We start from the raw sequence: 19,532 nt of genomic DNA on the forward strand, positions 1-19,532 counted from the left end.
CTCAAGCAAAATGAGTACATTGCAGTTGAGAACATTCAGTAATTTAACTTGCAGAAATCTAGTCAAAAGACTGTACTTGTATATATTGGTCTAGGCTGTGCATGTTTAAAAACCGCTTGTGCTTCTGTAGAAATTGATGATAACAATGGAATCTTACCTACTAAGAACCATTCTAATATTTATATTTGAAATTTTATCAGGAATGTCAGGTATGCCTTTTGATACTTGGCACCAGTCACATCCCACCAGCTGATGAGATCTAACTAGACAATATATCATAAATTATCACCTAGACCCATTGGAATGAACATTGCATTAGTAAGGTTCATTTCATTAGTCATGAAATGCCAGAACTCGACAAAAATCCTGGAAGAGATTCAGGAAATGGGCAAAGGATTCTAGTTACAGTCTAGAATGATATAAAAGAGATAAGCAAAGTGTTACAAAGAGTGAACCAGGACACAAATCATCACAGTGGAATGCACTCTTTGGATGGTCACCAACTACAGCTGGGATTTTGAACACACTTCACCACCCTCTCATTGTCATACTGACATTAGCAGATGTGAGTCTGGTGCTGTCTATTGCAATATTTGTTTGGAATTGGAGGATGTTAAAGTGGAGAGCAGCACTGACTTCCTTAGGGGCAATACATGGAGATGCAATGAGGGATACACGCCGAGAAGAGCGAGCTGTGGAGGTAAACTGGAAAATGGAAAAGGTATCGATATGATTAACTAAAGGAATTTACTAATTTTCTAGAAAAGAGGGGACTGAGACAGAGAAATTTAGATTTAAGAATCGAGCATCAAGAAATGCTTTGAGTAAAAGGGGGCTGATAAAACCATATGGAATTCCTAAATATTTACTGTGCTTACAAGAAGAGGAGGAGAGCAAAGTTACAAGATGAGATAAAGAGCTAGAATGCACAAACAGGATGCAAGGACCACAGCATAAAGGGGTTTTTCAGAGCCCTGAAGCAGGAAAACTGGTATCAAAGTCCAGAAGATGACCAAAGGACTAAAAAGAGCATGCACAAGCAGACAAGGCGAAAAGTTCAACGGAGAGGAAGACTGTTTACTTCATCCCAAGGACCCCCAGAAAACCACCAGAGTGACCAACAAGGAGCAGTGCTCAGTCCCACAGAGGTGTGGAGCTAATTTTAATACAGAGCTGGGACAAGCAGGGTTAGGAAATGAACATGTGTTAGGTGAATGGTGTAGTCCTGGTTTGTAGAGAATAAAAAGAGAGGCACTGTTGGATCCCAGAAACCTGGGGTTTTTGAGGTTTCTGTGCTGGCAGGCACTGACCCACTGGAGAGCACTGCTTTTGACCTGAGGCCTTCCTTGGAGACGGCTTCTAGATAGGAGTGATGAAGTTCAAATGACGAGTGTGTAGTGAAATAGAAGTGTGTGCTTTCCCATGGTGATGGGTTTTAAATTGGAGGGTTTTAAAATACAGCAATAGGTATGAGACAAAATGGAGGATCTTTGGTGTTGTCTCTTTCAGTTTTCATCTTCCTTCTTCTTCCTCCTTCTTCATGGGTTTCAGGTAGCAGTTTCTGGTTGGTCAGGCAGTGTCACCCTAAGGGACATGGGAATTTAGTTATTGGGTTAAAAGCATCAATGATACAGGTGTTAATTCTCTATTGGACTCTTTAGCTCTAAAAGACCTTGTAGCTACATGTGTCTTCCTTTCCCACAGGAAAAAAGCAACTTTCACCTCCAGATGCACATGGCCAAAATTTGGGAATCCACCTCCAGAATTCCCTATCTCCAAGAACAGCTCCCAGACAAAAGCTGCCATGACTGACAAGTCTGGCTGGCCTTGGCTTCCTGAGGGCTGGCTCTCATCTGCCTTTTGAAACACTGGGGCTCCATTTTTTCTTTCCTAATGAAAGGAACACTTCTTCCATTCAGGCACAACCAAAATTGAGATTCAATCTCCAAAAATCCGTGTGGCCAAGGATTTCCCCCAGATGAAAGGTGCCAGGAGAGACAGGTCTGGCTGGCTTGGCCTAAGAGTGGCCACCTCTCATCTTCTTCCAAAGCACTTGGGCTTCCCACTTTTCTTTCCTATGGAAGAAAACATCCATCTCGACCACACGCCCATGGCCAAAATTGGGATTCCAGCTCCAAAACTCCGTACATTCAAGGATTGCTCCCAAGTGAAAGCTGCCAGAACAGAGAACTCTGGCTGCCCTTGGTCTCTGCTGGCCGCCTTTCATCTGCTCCTGAAACACTGGTGTTCTGTGCTTTCCTTCCTACAGAAAAGAACTGTCCTTGTCCTCCAGATTTCCATGTCTGAAATTGGTATTCCACCTATAAAATTCTGTATATCTGGGGATTACTCCCAGACAGAATCTGCAAATAGCAAAAGGTCTGGCTGTCCTTGGCCTCTGGTGACTGCCCCACATCTGCCTCTGCAACATGGGGGGTCAGCTGTTTCCTTCCTATGGAGATGGTGGTGACACCTTTGGGACCTCATTGCACCAAGTTCATCACTGTGGCACTGCTGGGCTGCATGGTGCCAAGGGGCCAGTGTGAAGCAGCAGGGCTGTGTGGAACCAAGAGGCCATTGTTGCATTACAGGGCCTCGTGCAGCCAAAGGGGCACTGTGATCCTGCAGGGCACCGTGGATCCATGGAGAACATTGTGGCATGGCAAGGCCCCATGGAATCATGGAGACAATTGTGACACATGGAACCAAGGGGACATGGAAGATCTCTGGCTGGCCTTGGCCTCCTGGGGGCCACCTGGCAGGTCTGGCTGATCCTGGCATGTTGAGAGCTGCCTCTCATCAGTCCCTGGAACACTGGGGCTCTGGGCTTTCCTTTCTAAGCAAAAGAGCCATCTACCTTTGCAGGTGCGCAAGGCTGGAATTGGACCTCATTGTAAAAAGTTCTCCATATACAAGGGTTGCTCCCAGCCAAAATCTGCCAGGACAGACAGCTCAGGCTAGCCTTGGCCTCCTGAGGGCTGCCTCTCATCTACCACCACACACTGGGACTCAGTGCTTTCCTTCCAGTGGGAAAGAACTGCCCTCCTTACCAAGCTGCCAATGCCCAAATCTGGGATTCCACCTCCAAAATTGCATCTGTCCAAGAACTGGGTCCAGACAAAAGTAGCCAGGACAGACAGGTCTGGCTGGCTTGTTTTCTGGTGATTACCTCAGACTTTGAGCAGAATGTTTTCATTTGCCAACACCTTGGAGAGGGTCCAGAGATCAGTAGGCAGCACTAAACAGAATGAGAGGACACAGTGTCAAATTGTTTAAAGGGAACAATTGGGTTGGATATTAAGAAAAAAGTTTTTCATGGAAAGAGTGATAAAAGTACTGGAATGATCTACCCAGTGAGGTGGTGGAGTCACCATCCATGGATGTGTTAAAACCAAGACTGGATGTGGCAATTTGGGCCAGGGTCAAGTTGAGGTGTTAGGGCTTGGGTTGGACTTGATGCTCTTGAAGGTCTCTTCCAAACTAGTCAATCTGTGAAATCACTAAATTCTGTGAATTCTGTGAATCTCAGAAGTTTGGGTTTGGAGGTAGCAAGAACATGACCTCTGTATAAGGACAAAACAGCTCTGTGTTCAGTGGAGTGGAGACTGGGGACAGAAGAAGAGAGCCCAGGGAGTGATTCAAGGGAGGTTTCATAGATGGAGGACCCTTTTGAAAGAGTTGAAAACAGGCTGAGAAAGAAAGAATTAATGCCAAGAGCAGCTGGGATGGTTCAGACTGGACAAAAGCTTCAAGAAATTTCTCTCCCAGTGCAGGTCATTGGTGCGACACATCCTCCAGAAGGAGTCTGGAGTAGCCCAAGGCTTTGTGTGGGCAGGCAGAGGCAGGCAGGACGCAGAGCTGTCAGCAAAGGAAGGGGCCAGCCAGGTGGGGCAGCCGGGGGATGAGGACAGCCTGCAGGGACAGAGGGGCAGGGCATGGACACCGTAGGACAGCCTGGGCTGCAGAGGGCACAGGGATGGGCAGCAGCTGAAAGGCCCTGCCAGAGCCAAGTGCTGCAGCACTTTGGCCATGGCTGCTGGCCCTGGGCCCTTGGCCAGCAGGGGACAAGTGAGCCTTGCTGTGCTGGGGCCTCATTGCCTCCTTGTCCCTGCTCAGCAGCCTGGCAGGGGCCGCCCCATGGTGCTGCCCTTGGCATTGCACATCCCCAGAGCCCAGTGCCCCGGGAAGAGCCCTGAGCAAGGAGGGAGGGACAGGATCTGCCTTGCCAGGGGCTGGGGCTCGGACCTTGGCATTGCTGAGACACATCCAGGTTTGCTCAGCATCACAGACACCTTTCCCTTGTTTGTCCCCACCTGTCATCAGTGCCTTCATTATTCTGCTCTGAATGGAACCTGGGCACACTTTCTCAGTCCTTTCCCTCAGTGGGACCTATTAAAAGTTTAAGATATTTTGAAGTTTCAATCTGACTTTCAGTTGTTGACAAGTTTTTTGAACACACACTCTGAGGGATTGAGTCTGATGTAAACAGCACCAAATCCCAGAGAGGTTCATTAAAGTCCTTGGGCTCTGTCTGTGCTGCTGAGCTGGACTGGGATCCTGGCATAGAGGACAGTCCTGGCAACCAGGAAGAGCTTTAAAAACCCATTTCTCTTGATGAGCAGCTCTTCTCTCAGCACAGCAGGGCTGGGGCACTGACTGCAGCCACCCTGGGCACAGCACAGAGGCACAGAGAGCTTCAATCAGTCAGGGCTTGGGAAGATGCTCACAAGTGCCTGGGGCAGAATCACTCCCAGCCCTGGACACAGGAAGCCTCTGGCTGCAGGACAATGCAGCTGCAGCTCCTGCAGTGATCTCCTAAAGCTGGAACATCCCAATGCCTGCAGACTCTGTGAGTACATTCTCTGATTCTCTCTCCCGTAGAGCAGCCAGGGGTGCCCAGGGCTGTCCTGCAGAGCAGGGTCCTGCAGCCCAGGGTGCTGTGCTGGGCAGGGACTCTGCTGCCTGCCAGGGACAGCTCTCAGCCAGCCCTGGGAGCTGCTGCCAGCACTGGGGGACAAGGTCTGGGTGGAGGGAGACAGCTGGTGAGACTTGGAAGTGTTCTCCTTGTGTGGTGAGGATGGTGTATTGATCAGGACTGATCCCAGCGTGACATTTATATACACAACATTTCCAAATAGATTATAAAGGGAGCACAGCAAGTCAGGGTCTGCATAAAAGGGAAAATCCTGATTTTATAATCTACTGCTCACGGTTGCCTAGATGGAAAATTGCACATTGATATTCATATCTCTATTCAGGTTGAGAACCATAAAAACAATTTCTCTCAGATCTGAATAAACCAGGCAAAGAAAGAAATCAGCAGAGGGCCCCTTACAGGCACCATCACTGTTGCTTTTCTGGCTTCCTCAGGGCTGCTCTGACTTTGCCATCAGAGCCTGCAGAGGCAGAGCTGGCCCTGGCAGTGGCCTGTGCTGGGAGGGGTCTGCAGGGCAGAGCTGAGCCCCCAGGGCTGGGCTGGGCTCTGGCAGCACTGGCAGGGCCCAGCCCTGGGCACAGGGAAGCAGCAGCTGGCAGGGAGAGGTCCAGGCAGCAGAGCCCTGGGCAGGCAGTGGGGGGAAAGTGACACCAAGCTGGGCTGGGATATTTCAAGTCATCTCCAAATCAAACTATTCCATGATTACTGTTCTTACAGATCCCCATGCCAAGACACAGCAAATGTCCAACAGCAGCTCCATCAGGCACTTCCTCCTGCTGGCATTGGCAGACACGCGGCAGCTGCAGCTCCTGCACTTCTGCCTCTTCCTGGGCATCTCCCTGGCTGCCCTCCTGGCCAACGGCCTCATCATCAGCGCCGTAGCCTGCGGCCACCACCTGCACACCCCCATGTTCTTCTTCCTGCTCAACCTGGCCCTCACTGACCTGGGCTCCATCTGCACCACTGTCCCCAAAGCCATGCACAATTCCCTCTGGCACACCAACAACATCTCCTACTCTGCATGTGCTGCTCAGCTGTTTCTGGTTTTCTTCTTTCTTGGAACAGAATTTTCCCTCCTGACCATCATGTGCTACGACCGCTACGTGTCCATCTGCAAACCCCTGCACTACGGGACCCTCCTGGGCAGCAGAGCTTGTGCCCACATGGCAGCAGCTGCCTGGGCCAGTGCCTTTCTCAATGCTCTGCTGCACACAGCCAATACATTTTCCCTGCCCCTGTGCCAGGGCAATGCCCTGGGCCAGTTCTTCTGTGAAATCCCACAGATCCTCAAACTCTCCTGCTCACACTCCTACCTCAGGGAACTTGGGCTCATTGCTGTTAGTCTATATTTGGTGTTTTGCTGTTTTGTGTTCATTGTTTTCTCCTATGTGCAGATCTTCAGGGTTGTGCTGAGGATCCCCTCTGAGCAGGGAAGGCACAAGGCCTTTTCCACCTGCCTCCCTCACCTGGCTGTGATCTCCCTTTTTGTTATTACTGCCACATTTACCCACATGAAGCCCCCCTCCATCTCCTCCCCAACCCTAGACATGGTGGTTTCTGTTCTGTACTCAGTGGTGCCTCCAGCCACGAACCCCCTCATCTACAGCCTGAGGAACCAGGAGCTCAAGGCTGCAGTGTGGACACTGATGACTAGATGGCGTATGAAACAGTAAGCTTCTTGGCACTTTCTGCTAATCACTTGCAATAAAAATCATATTTCATACTTCTTGCGGGTTTCATATTGGGCAATCTTTGTGTTTATTTTATAGTTGCAATATAGTCCACAAAGAAAAGCCATTCTCTCTGCAATTTCTCATTTTGATTCTCTCCACCTTCATTGTGGCCCACAGACCACATCAATGAGGGCATGCACTTTTGGTGGTTTTAAACGAACTAATGGATCTCTCTCCCAGCAGAGTTTTCAACAGAGATCCCCCTTTTGTTCCCTTCTCTGGAGCTGCAGCAGCAATGTCTGTGTGCAGAGCTGGGGCAGATCAGTGCTGGCACAGCAGCTGTGCCCAGCAGCAGCAGCAGCAGCACTTGGTGTTGCCAGTGCTGCTCCCGTGCCACTGCCCCGCTGCCCTCCTGCCCCTGGTGTTGCTGCAGGGCCTGAGTGCTCTCGGGGCCGGGCACAGCCCTGGGGGTGGCAGTGCCAGGGCTGCAGCAGGGACAGGCCATGGGCACTGCTGGGGCAGCGCTGACACCTCAGGGCAGGGCCTGGGGGCTGGAGGCTCCTTGCCCAGGCTCTCTCCAGAACACCTGGCCAGGCCAACGCTGAGCACAGAAAAGCCCCGGGAGCAGCCCCAGGCTGGCCGTGGGCAGGCTGGGCCCAAACAGCATGGCTGGTGCTCTGCAAGGTCCCTGCAAGGGGAGAGCCTGGCAAGGAGCAGCAGAGCAGGGGCTGATCCATCCCCAGTGCGCTGGACACCCCAGGGCAGCGTCCCAGAGCGTCCTCGTGCACCTGCCAACAACATCCCCCCTCTGCAGCCCTGGCCTCTCCCCCAGCTCACACAGGTGCCCCATCCTTGCAGGCACACACACGGCAGCACTGCCTCAGGAGCCCCTGTTTGCATTGCACAGAGCAGGCGTCAGCACCGCCATGGTGCTGCTGTGGGCAGAGGGACCTGAGGGAGCACAAATGCCATCAGCCCCTGGGGCCAGCAAGGGCTGCGGGACCAGAGGGAAACCACTCAGGTTTGTCGTGGCCTCTGAAGTCAGACAGAAAGTTTGTTCCCATGAGCTGTGACTTTCCTGTCCCACTGCAGACGTTGCTGCTCAGAGCCAGGGCTGCCTGGCAGCCACCCCCAGACTGCCCTGAGCATTTCCTTTGCTTCACATTTCCTTTCTTTAGTCTTTCCTTATCCAGATTTCTTCCTCTTGCCCTCCCTGTGCCCTCCCATGCAATCAGTCCATCCCTGTTTGCCCTTTCCTCTCTGGCCCCACTCCCCATTTCAGTTCCTGAGCTAGCTCAATAGGAACATCCCTTAAGGAGCAGAATCAACCTCCAAGTGCTTCAGGAATTGTCTGCAGGGTCCTGCAGTGCCTGGTGCTGCTCTTTCCAGAGGCACCCCAGGCCAGGGGGGCACATCTGGGCTGGTGTGTCTGGCTGTGGGGCTCCCTGTTGTGGGCAATGAGGAGGGGCTGGAGAGGCTCTGCAGGACTGACAGGATGGGCTTTGGGGGCTGTGAGGAGAAGCTGAGGGACCTGGGCTGCTGCACCTTCTGAGGAGGAGGTCCAGGGCTCATCCTGCAATTGCTGCAGGGGTGGTTTCAGACAATCACAGATTGAGCAGGGCTGGAAAAGACCTTGGAGATCATCAAGTCCCGTCTATTCCCTGACTCCACCTTGTCTCCACTGAGCCTCCTGTTGTCCAGGATAAAGGATAGCAGCTCCTTCAGCTGCTCCTCCCAGGACTTGTGTTCCAGAGCCCTCACCAGCCTTGTTGCCCCCCTCTGTTACTGCTCCAGCCCCTCCATGTCCTTCCTATAGTGGGGGGCTCAGAACTGGACACAGCACTCCAGGTGCTGCCCAACCAGTGCTGAGTACAGGTGAAGAATCACTGTCCTACTCCTGCTGGCTAGGAGCAGGGCAGTGCCAACATTCCCCCCTCTGGGACACCACAGCTGTGGCAGACCCAACATTCCATCCCTGGAAATGCTCCATGAGAAGCTTCCAGTCAACGCAACTGACTGGCCACTGAGCACCCCCAGCCTGGCCTGATGTGGATTCCTCTGCACGCAGCTCAGGCAAGATCCCCTTGGAGAACTTCACTTTTCCACAGACAAGTGCCCCCAGGTCCCTTTCTGCCTGGCCCCTCTCCAGCCACTCTGTCCCCAGCCTGGAGCACTGCAGGGGTTCTTGTGGTCAAGGTGCAGGGCTCTGCACTTGCTCTTGTTAAACCACACCTTGGTGGATTTGGGCCCTGGATCCAGCCTGTCCAGGTCCCTCTGCAGAGCTCTCCCACCCTCCAGCACATCCACACTCACACCCAGCTTGGTGCCATCTGCACATTTGCTGATGGTGCACTCAATGCCCTCATCCAGATCATCAATGCACATATTGATATCCACGCTGGCTGCCTCTGATCCCTCAGCCATCCTGGAGGTGCCCTGTGGTGGCACTCAAGGTGATCTGTTCCATCACCTCACCAGGCACCCAGCTCAGGCTGACAGGCCTGGAGTTCCCCAGATCCTCCTTCCAGCCCTTCCTGGGGATGGGGTCACATTGGCACCTCCAGTCCTCTGGGACCTCCCTGCTGAGCCAGGACTGATGAGAAATGATGGACAGCAGCTTGGGGACCTCATCCACCAGCTGCCTCATCCCCCTAGCATGGATCCCATCTGCTCCCAGAGACACCTGTGAGCATCTGAGTGGCTCAGCAGGTCCCCAGCTGCTTCCTCCTGGATTACAGGGTTCTGTTCTGCTCCCTGTCCCCATCCACCAGCTCAGGAGAGCACTGGTCCTGAGAACAACCTGTCTTATTGTTGAAAACTGAGGCAAAAAATGTGTTAAGTACTTCAAACCTTTCCTCATCTTCAGTTAGTATATTCACCACTGCAGCCAATAAAGAGATAAGGTTCTCCTTGTCCCTGCTTTTGCTGTTAATGCAGTTATAAAAATATTTTTCATTATTTTTCACTGGCGTTGCCAGGTTAAGCTCTAATGGAATTTTCACCTCTCTGCTTTTCTTTCTGCATGACCTAAAGACATCTTTAAACACTACCTGAGCTTCCTTTCCCTCTGTCCAAAAGTGACGCACCTTCTTCTTCCCCCGAGTTCCTGGAAAAAGCTCCGTGCCCAACCAGGCCAGACATTTTCCTCACTAGCTCACATTCTGGAACACAGGGACAGTGTGCTCCTGCTCCTTCAATATTTCTTTCTTGAACTGTGGCCATGCTTCATGGACCACTTTGTTCTTAAGAAATGTTCCCTTTAAAAAATCAGTACCTGAATTTGTTATTCTCCAAATCTGCATCCTGAAGAGTATGAAGACTTCTCTCCATAATTCAAGTGTAAAAGTTTTGTTGCTGCCCCTCTTTCTTTCACAGAATATTTAAAAACGCAATAATTTCATGGTCCCTGTACCCCAAACAGACTCTGACCACCACATCTCATAACCTCCCACCAGCCCTTCTCCCTTTGTGAACAGCAGCAGACAGAGCTTTCCCTGGCAGAGGGAAGAGAAGAAATCCTCCCCAAAGTGCAGCCGGGAAGGTTCACCCGGGAGCTGAGGGAACACAAAAGTCCCTCCCAGGGCAGAATGTCGGTGGCCGAGGTGTCCCAGCGTGAGGCCGGGCCACGGCACGGCTCTGTGTGCCAGGAGCCGGCAGCGCCGGGTGCAGGGAGCCCAGGGAGGGCACAGAAATGCTGGGCTGAGAAATGCTGGGGGGGACAGCGAGATGGGCGAGCGCAGCCGGCCAGGGCAGAGGAGCAGAACGCACAGGGGGCACAGGGTGCAGGAGAGATGGCCGAGGGCTGGGCAGGGCTGGCAGGGCCAGAGGCACCCAGGCCTTTGTCCCCTGGGCTCGGGCAGGGCCTCTGCAGGCCCCACAGAAGGAACTTTCCTGGCAGGGGCCGCACTTTGCTTCTGCCTCGGCCCTCCCTGAGGAGGCTGGCAGGGCTTGCAGGCTGATGCCATTTGTCCTTGCTGCCCCTGCCATCCCACTGCCCCAGCAACAGCCCCGAGCCACCCGTGAGGGACAGGCCCTGCTGTCCCAGGCCTGGGCTCAGCCTTGGCCTTTCTGCTTCCTCCATCCAGCCCAGGCCTTGCTCAGCATTGCAGTTCCCTGCTCACAGCCTTTGGCTCCTGCCATCCTGCCCTCAAGGATCTGCTCTCCCCAGGCCCTGGGGAGCCTTGGGCACTCCCTGCCCTCACTCATGGCGGCCACTGATGCTCCAAGGCACTTGCAGTTTTGCTGCTGACTCCTGCAGCAGCTTCTTCAACCTTCTCTCAGTGCCTCAGGCTCCTGCCATCAGCCCCAAATCCCCAAATCTGGGCATCATTAAAATACACAAAGGCCTTGGGAGCTCTTTGTCTTCCTTCCATTGTCTTCAAGTCTCCAGGGCTTGTGCAGCTGCTTGCAGTCACTTTGGAGCTCTGTTAAGGAGGGGGATTTCAAAGTGCACCTCATGCTTTTTAGTTTTAATCAAGGGCATATTATTTTTATTTTTCAGCTCATTGCAGAGGAGATAGAAAAATGATAGATCATTCCCCAGGTGATGTTGATGCTGAATGTCTCCCTAGGAGTTCTGGGCACAGAGAAGAATGATCCCTTTCAGGGCTGACCCTGTTTGGACAACCTGCTCCTCACCCCCACCCTCACCGTGTCTGATATTGCCCACCTGGGACTGATATCCAGAAACATTAAAAAAAATCCCTATAAATTTATTCTTATAATTACAATTAAAGTAAGCAATAAAATTATAAATATATTTTCCTTATAAAAGGAAATATTAGCAGTTTTTCATTTAATAAATGAAAAATAATTCAATTTACTAAAGACATTTATTTTTGTACTTCTAAAAAGAAACATTATTTTTGATTATCTAATTTTAGTTTTTATATTAAAATCTATCAATTTTTTAGAAACCAGAGAACTTACAAGTCATTGGATCGAAGCAACACAAATCCTTTAAATTATTGGCTGTTGATTTCTCCTTCTTTATGCTAGTCTTTTTATCAGTCCTTTTATAATCCTTTTTATGCCAATTTGGGATCTATGGAAACTTTTTTGGGGCACATTTGGGGCAGATTTGGGTCTGTGGAGGGAATTTCGAGAGAACTTGAGGGTCTGGAGAACACTTCAGGGAGCCGGGTGGGCACTGGGCAGGGCACTGAGGGATTCTGACGGACACCTCGGCGTCCGGGGGAGCTCTTGGGGGTCCGGGGGGAAAACTTGGAGGTCAGGGAGGGGAATGTGGAGCCCTTCGGGGTCCGGGCGGGCACTTGGGGGGCACGAACGGGGCTCTCTGGGGCGGGGGGGATGATGGGAGTTGTAGGCGCGGGTAGAATACTGTTCAATGGAGCCGCGGAGCATCACGGGGGTTGAAGGCGCAGCCGCAATGTCTCTCTGTCGGGCGCGGTGCATGACGGGAGCTGTAGTCCCGGAAGTGTCTCGGACTGGGCATTTGGGTCCGGCAAGGCACCTGGGGGACAATTTTGAGTCCGAGCTGTGACTTGAGGTGTTCAGGGGGGAACGTGTAAGGTTCGGGAGCATTTGGGGGGAGCTTGGGGAGGTCTAACGGGGCCCTTTATGGCGCGGAACACGGCGGGTATTTTAAACGAGAAACTGCGTTATATGGGGCTATGGGGCCGCGGGAGGTGACAGGAGATTAATTCCCAGAAGTGGTTGTAACAGGAATCTGTGGCGCTGGGAGCAATCAGGGAATCCGGAGCCGCTTTTGGGGGCTTCTGAGAGGATGGTGAGGGGGCACTTCGGGATCCTGGAGAGTGTGGGGGACGCTTATGGTACATGGGGGGAGGGGGCAGATAGCGGAGTTCTGTGGAGCGCGGGGCATGATGGACGTTGTAGTCCCAGCTCCAATGGGGCTCTAATGGGCCGCGCTGCATGATGGGAGTTATAGGCAAAAAGGAAAAGATGGCGCCGTCACCAGGCACCGCCCCCATTCCCCGATCCCCGGCGCTGATTGGCTGAGGGCAACGATGGGCGGGGGTGGGAGCAGCCCATTGCACCCCTCCAGTCCCTCCCAGTACAGCCCAGTTCATCCCCAGTACAGTTCAATACAACCCCAGCACCTCTCCAGGCCCTCCCAATACACCTGAGTTCATTTGTATTCTCTTCCAGTTCTCCCCAGTGTCATCCATAGTACACCCACGTCATCCCCACACTATTCAGAGTGTCCCCAGCTTGTCCCAGTATACCCCAGAATTGCTCAAAGTATTCAAAATTTGCTCCAGTATTGCCCAGTATCAGTCCCAGTATGTCCCAGTGTGTCTCTGTGTACGCCCACAGTCCATCCCAGTCCACCCAGATTCCCCCTCAGCATTCCCAGTGTTCCCCAGTGTGTCCCAGTCCTCCCCAGGGTTTCCAAGGTAAATTAAACGTCTCATTGTTTCCATGGCACCCAAACCCAGCAGTGGGGTCAGTGCAGTGTCCATGGCCACAGCCCCTGGCAGTGCCCAGTGCAGGTTGGGATGATGATCCACCCTCACAGCTGGTCCAGGGCAGCTCTGCAGTGGTTTTGGTGGCACCTTGGGCTGGCACACACCTGAGGAGTGTGTCTGTTTGCAGTGGGGGAAATTAGAAGATTGCTTCAAGAAAAAAGGAAAACCCCTTTGCCAGATCTCCTGAGGAGTGACCCTGGATCAGTATCGGTCACTGAATGCTGCAATCACCTCTGCTCTATAGAGAACAGTAATAAGAAGGACACCATTTAAAATAGGAATGTGGTTACATTTCCTAGAAGTTCTTCTTGTAATATTTGTCCTTAACTGAAGTTGAAACTTTCCTCATCAACTGCACCAGACCAGAGGGAAATTAAGGCAGAGCTGTGGTTTGTTAGGAAACCTCTCAAGAGCTCCAAGTCACAATCAAAGTCCAAAGTTTCTTTTACTTTTAATGGTTCCCACTGAGGGACACAACTGAGAAAGTGTGCCCAGGTTGCAGTCAGAGCAGGAAATTGGAGGCAGTGATGACAGGAGGGGACAAAGAGAAGCCAAGTCTTGGTGGCCTGGGGCACAGCAGGGTCTGTGCCACCAAGGGCTGTGAGCAGACACCTTGTCCTGAGCCACTGGGGCCTCCTGGCACAGCCCCAGCAAGGCTGGGCACTGTCAGCCCTTGTCCTGCCCTCAGCATCCCCCCACATGCCAGTGGAGTCAGGGATCTGCTGGGACCAGTCCCTGGGGAGCCTTGGTCAGGAATGGCCCTGGGGGCTCCTTCATGCTCCCAGGGACTGCAGGTTTTTCCATGGACTTTGGGTTTTGCTTTTGCCTTGGAGTCTCTGAGAGCTTTGTGCAGTCATGGCCTCCAATTCTCTGCTTTAATTAATCTCTTGAGAGCCTTTGTCAGTAACAACACTCAGTGGGGCTCATGGGATCTTTAAGGTACTTCAATTTTTGAGGTGCTTTCCTTTGTCCTTTCATCTCTCAGTCTCTCAGATGTTTTTGGACATTCATGGCCCCCAATTCTCTCCTCGAAGGAGTCAAAGAGAATCCTGTTAGGGATGGACCTCAGTGGAACCCATTAATGCTTTGAGACACTTTGGGTTTTTCTTCTGACTCTCACTCTTGGAAAGATAACTGCAATCTCCTCTCAGGTCTTGAGGTTCAAGGGCTCAGCACCAAAAGCACCACGGGGCTCATTGGGATCAAGTAAGTCCTGACAAACCACGGCTCTGCCTTGATTTCCCTCTGGTCTGGTTCAGTTCATCAGGAAGGTTTTCAATTCCACTTAGGGAGAAATATTTCAAAGAGCTTCTAAGAAATATCCATTCCTATTTTGAATGAATGGTTTTTAATACTGCTCTGTTTAGAGCAGAGTTGACTGCAGCACTCTGTGACTGATATTGATCCAGGGTCTCTCCTCAGGAGCTCTGGCCTGCTCTGAGGAGTTGTGACTTGAGGTCTGACCCAGTGTGGACAACCTTGCTCCATATTCCCCAACTCCATCCTGTCTGTCCTCCCTCATGTGGGACCAGCTTTGCTTGCAGAACTGGCTGCACTGAGACAGAGACAGGATTTTCCTTTAATTTTTTTAGAAGAATCTAGAATTCCTAACTTTCTCCATTAAAAACAGAGTCACTCCTCAGGTGTGTGCCAGCCCAAGGTGCCACCAAGGAGGTTCCCCCTTCCCCAAGGCAGAAACCTGGAAAGAATGTTTGAGACCTTTGAACTCCTTGGTTCCCTGAGGCCTTGCAGTGTCACAAAGGTCCCTTGGCTCCATGAGGTTCATTGGTGTCACCATGGTCTCTCTCCCTGGTTCCAGGAGGTTCATTGGTGGCACAGTGGTCTCACTCCATGGTTCCAGGAGGTTCATTGGTGTCACCATGGTCTCTCTCCTTGGTTCCAGGAGGTTCATTGGTGTCACCATGGTCTGTCTCCCTGGTTCCATGAGGTTCATTGGTGTCACCATGGTCTCTCTCCTTGGCTCCAGGAGGTTCACTGGTGTCACCATGGTCTCTCTCCTTGGTTCCAGGAGCCATCACAATGTCACAACGGCCCCCTGGTTCCATGAGGTTCCTGCAGCAGGACTTCCCCTGTGGCACAGCTGAGCTCATCTGTTCTGTCCATCAGCTGGGCCATCACTCAGGGCATCTTCCCCCTCTCAGCAATTGCTGAGATAACCCAGGCTGGACATCTGTCCTGTGCTGAGTTATCTCTGGTGCCAGGGAGGTGGAATTCCCAGCTGCCCATGAACATCCTGCCTTGAGAGCAGACTGAAGGGAGGGAGATAAGCCTTGAATTTCTGAGTGACACACACTTCACTGTACAAACTATAAAATATACACAGAACTTTCACCATACAAAACTCTTCTGCATAGTCCCTGGAAACTGGCAGGGCTTCACTCCCAAGTCTGGATGAATCTTTGTGGTTCCTTTTCTGGAAGCTGAGTGAAAGGGCTCCATGTGCACTCCCTCATCAGTTCAGTGGTAAGTTACATTGGCTCCTGATCTCTGCTATTTCTTCACTAGCTGTAATATAGGTAACTTTATTGTGCACTGCGTTTGTATCTACCTGTACTTCTTTTGTTTATCCTTTGCACTAAGTATTTGATTTAAAGTCTCTTGTCTGTTAATCTTGAGTCCATTCAAAATATATAATTCATTTTATACTAGACATAATTTGCCATTAGAAGGAACTTGTGAGCAAAGGCAATTTGGGTTTCAGGTACTTGAATCAGAGCTACTTCCAGAAACCTGAGCATAAGGCAGAACTTGTCTAAGCTTTCACTGAATTTGTAACATGTCATTTAAAAACAATGAGCAAGAATATATCGTTTTCCCATTTATTCTTTTCCAGGTTATAGATGGATATTGCCAATCTCCAGCTGATATTGATCCCCAGCACCTCCTCATGCTCTCTGACCCTTTATGGCTGACAATCAATCACACTCTGTCCCTACCCCCACCCCACCATTTCCCTCATCCAAGCCCTGGCACTCAGAGCAGCCCAGTGCAAATCTGAGCTTCCTCCAGTCCAGGCTGTGCCTGCAGCTTTCAGCTCCTTGGCACCAAGTCCCAGCTGCTTTCCTTGGAGAAGGAGCTGCCCCAGACACAGAGGGATGTTCATTTGGGGTCAGCAAACAGAAGCCAAGGCAGGCCCAGCTCCATGGCAAACACAAGTGCAGCCCAAGGAGTGCTGGGCAATGGAGCCACATGCAGGGGTGTCCCCAGGGCTCAGGACTGGGGCCAGGGCAGTTCAATGTGTTCCTTGCTGATGTGGACCAGGCCATGGAGGGCACCCTGAGTCAGTGTCCAGGGGAGCCCAAGCTGGCTGGGAGTGTGGCTGTGCTGCAGGGCAGCAAGCTCTGCACAGGGATCTGGCCAGGCTGGAGCCATGGGCCCAGGACAATTGGATGAGCTTCAGCAAGGCCAAGGGCCGGCTCCTGCCCTGGGCTCACAACCACCCCAAATCCCTGGCCGTGCCCTGCCCCTGATCCCCACAGCCTGTCCTGTTTCCTTCATGCCTGCATTGCCAGGGACTCTGTGGGACAAGGGAGCTCTGCTGTGCCTATGGAGGGAGGTGCAAGAGCCACCAGTGCAGTGGGCACCACAGCTCATCAGGTTTGTGTCCTTTGGGGCTCAGGAACTGCTGAGACTCAGAGGCACAGAAAGGTTTCCCTTGAGGGCCAATATAAGAAACATAGCAATGATATAATTTATTAAACATCAAAATTCATCCCTCAGCTCTGTGCAATGTCAAAGCAGTATCTGATGTGTCCACCATGCTCAAGGAATTTCAATGCAGGGACAGTTTTTGACAAAGATTAGAAAGGGTGGTTCTATGACGAATGAAAATATTACTAAGATGCTGATTGGTGTGGAATGACCAGAGAAAAACTGCAGGGGGAAATCTGGGAGCAATGGGAAGCACATGGAATCATCTGGTCTAGTGAGGAGATGTCCTTAGACGAGGCCATTTAAACAGGAGAGCTGGAAATTCCCAAATGACGAGGGACATAAAATTAAGGAGAGTAGAGTGGTTACACCAGTAGAGGGGAAGAGCAGGATTTCTTCTCCTGTCATCAGTGAAGTTCTAGGAAATTTTTTTCTCTTCTGGTGGGAAAACTTGGATGTTTCTTCAAGTACTGAAATGCCCCAACTAATGAGATGTGCTTATGAACCTCATAAGCATCAGGTCCCCTACAGCCCCAGAGGGTTCCTGTCCCATAAACATCTGCTCTGGCCCATTCCAAAATTGAGAGAAGCATTATCCCGGGAATATCAGGGAGCCGAGGTTGGAAGGGACCTCAGCAAGTCTGCAGCCCAAGCTGTCACAAACTGGGTCAGACCAAGTGCTTCAAGGCATGATTTGGTCTGAATTTGCAAATCCCAAAGGACAGAGACAGGGCAGCATCTCAGAACCTGTCTGAGCCCATGGGAACAAAGCTTTTCCACATGTCCTGTCTGAGCTCCCCTTATTCCCCTTGCCTGGGATAAGATCTGGCTTGACATCTGGGCTCAGAGAGTGGTGGGGAATGGTGCCACATCCAGTATGTTTGCAGGGGTGTCCCCCCAGGATCAGTCTGAGCCCAGTGCTGTTTAACATCTTTATTGATGATTTTGAGAAGGGAACCCAGTCTACCATCAGCAAATGTGCAGATGGCACCAAGCTGGGTGTGAGTGTGGATGTGCTGGAGGGTAGGAGAGCTCTGCAGAGGGACCTGGACAGGCTGGATCCAGGGCACAAATCCAACAGGGTGAGGTTTAACAAGACCAAGAGCTGGGTCCTGCACCTTGACCACAACAACCCCTGCAGTGCTCCAGGCTGGGGACAGAGTGGCTGGACAGGGGCCAGGCAGAAAGGGACCTGGGGGCAGTGATGGACAGCAGGGTGGACATGAGCCAGCAGTGTGCCCAGGTGGGCCCCTGGCACATGGCCTGGATCAGGAATGGTGTGGCCAGCTGTGCCATCACTGATCTGTCCCCAGCTCTGCACACAAACATTGCTGCTGCAGATCCAGGGAAGGGAACACAAGGGGCATCTGTAATGAAAATGCTTTTGGGATAGGCTTTATTTAATTTAAAATGATCAAGAGCTCAGCTCTGAAGTCACACAATCCATAGGTCACAGTAAATTTGGAGGGGAAATTAAAGGGAGAGATGGCAGAAATATTTGGCATAGTTCATGAACAATATTAAAAAATTAAAACAAAGGGATAAAAACCCTCAGATCAAGAGAATTGTCAAAGAAGACTTTTAGTACAAGAGACACACAGTAATTGGCAACCACTTAAAAATTTCTGAAATCCTCCAGTCATCAGTGTCCACACGGCAGCCTTGAGCTCCTGGTTCCTCAGGCTGTAGATGAGGGGGTTCAGGGCTGGAGGCACCACTGAGTACAGAACTGACAGGGCCAGATCCAGGGATGGGGAGGAGATGGAGGGGGGCTTCAGGTAGGCAAATACACCAGTGCTGACAAACAAGCAGAGCACAGCCAGGTGAGGGAGGCAGGTGGAAAAGGCTTTGTGCCGTCCCTGCTCAGAGGGGATCCTCAGCACAGCCCTGAAGATCTGCACATAGGAGAAAACAATGAACAAAAAACAACCAAGTCCTAAACAGGCACTAACTGCAATGAGCCCAAGTTCCCTGAGGTAGGAGTGTGAGCAGGAGAGTTTGAGGATCTGTGGGATTTCACAGAAGAACTGGCCCAGGGCATTGCCCTGGCACAGGGGCAGGGAAAATGTATTGGCTGTGTGCAGCAGGGAATAGAGAAAGGCACTGGCCCAGGCAGCTGCTGCCATGTGGGCACAAGCTCTGCTGCCCAGGAGGGTCCCGTAGTGCAGGGGTTTGCAGATGGACACGTAGCGGTCATAGCTCATGATGGTCAGGAGGGAAATCTCTGCTGAGAGGAAGAACACAAAGAAAAAGAGCTGAGCAGCACATGCAGAGTAGGAGATGTTGTTGGTGTGCCAGAGGGAATTGTGCATGGCTTTGGGGACAGTGGTGCAGATGGAGCCCAGGTCAGTGAGGGCCAGGTTGAGCAGGAAGAAGAACATGGGGGTGTGCAGGTGGTGGCCGCAGGCTACGGCGCTGATGATGAGGCCGTTGGCCAGGAGGGCAGCCAGGGAGATGCCCAGGAAGAGGCAGAAGTGCAGGAGCTGCAGCTGCCGCGTGTCTGCCAATGCCAGCAGGAGGAAGTGCCTGATGGAGCTGCTGTTGGACATTTGCTGTGTCTTGGCATGGGGACCTGTAAAATAAAAAGAAATCATGGAATAGTTTGGTTTGGAGATGACTTGAAATATCCCAGCCCAGCTTGGTGTCACTTTCCCCCCACTGCCTGCCCAGGGCTCTGCTGCCTGGAGCTCTCCCTGCCAGCTGCTGCTTCCCTGTGCCCAGGGCTGGGCCCTGCCAGTGCTGCCAGAGCCCAGCCCAGCCCTGGGGGCTCAGCTCTGCCCTGCAGACCCCTCCCAGCAC

General features: G+C 51.8%; 2 protein-coding genes across 2 annotated transcripts; one reads left to right on the top strand and one right to left on the bottom strand.

Annotated features, from left to right (window-relative positions):
* The first annotated feature begins 5,661 nt into the window (after positions 1-5,661).
* LOC134057409 (olfactory receptor 14A16-like) lies at positions 5,662-6,609 on the top strand. The gene has a single exon (XM_062514397.1). The coding sequence runs from the start codon at positions 5,677-5,679 to the stop codon at positions 6,607-6,609; it is 933 nt and encodes a 310-aa protein (XP_062370381.1). The 5' UTR covers positions 5,662-5,676.
* A 5,621-nt stretch (positions 6,610-12,230) lies between these two features.
* LOC134057411 (olfactory receptor 14A16-like) lies at positions 12,231-19,282 on the bottom strand. Its single transcript, XM_062514398.1, has 3 exons — positions 18,395-19,282; positions 12,548-12,587; positions 12,231-12,379 (listed from the first exon to the last, which is right to left on the bottom strand). The coding sequence occupies exons 1-3, from the start codon at positions 19,280-19,282 to the stop codon at positions 12,231-12,233; spliced, it is 1,077 nt and encodes a 358-aa protein (XP_062370382.1).
* Between the last annotated feature and the right edge of the window lie 250 nt (positions 19,283-19,532).

This window comes from Cinclus cinclus, unplaced genomic scaffold, assembly GCF_963662255.1.
Source record: "Cinclus cinclus unplaced genomic scaffold, bCinCin1.1 SCAFFOLD_32, whole genome shotgun sequence".
Lineage (NCBI taxonomy): Eukaryota > Metazoa > Chordata > Aves > Passeriformes > Cinclidae > Cinclus > Cinclus cinclus.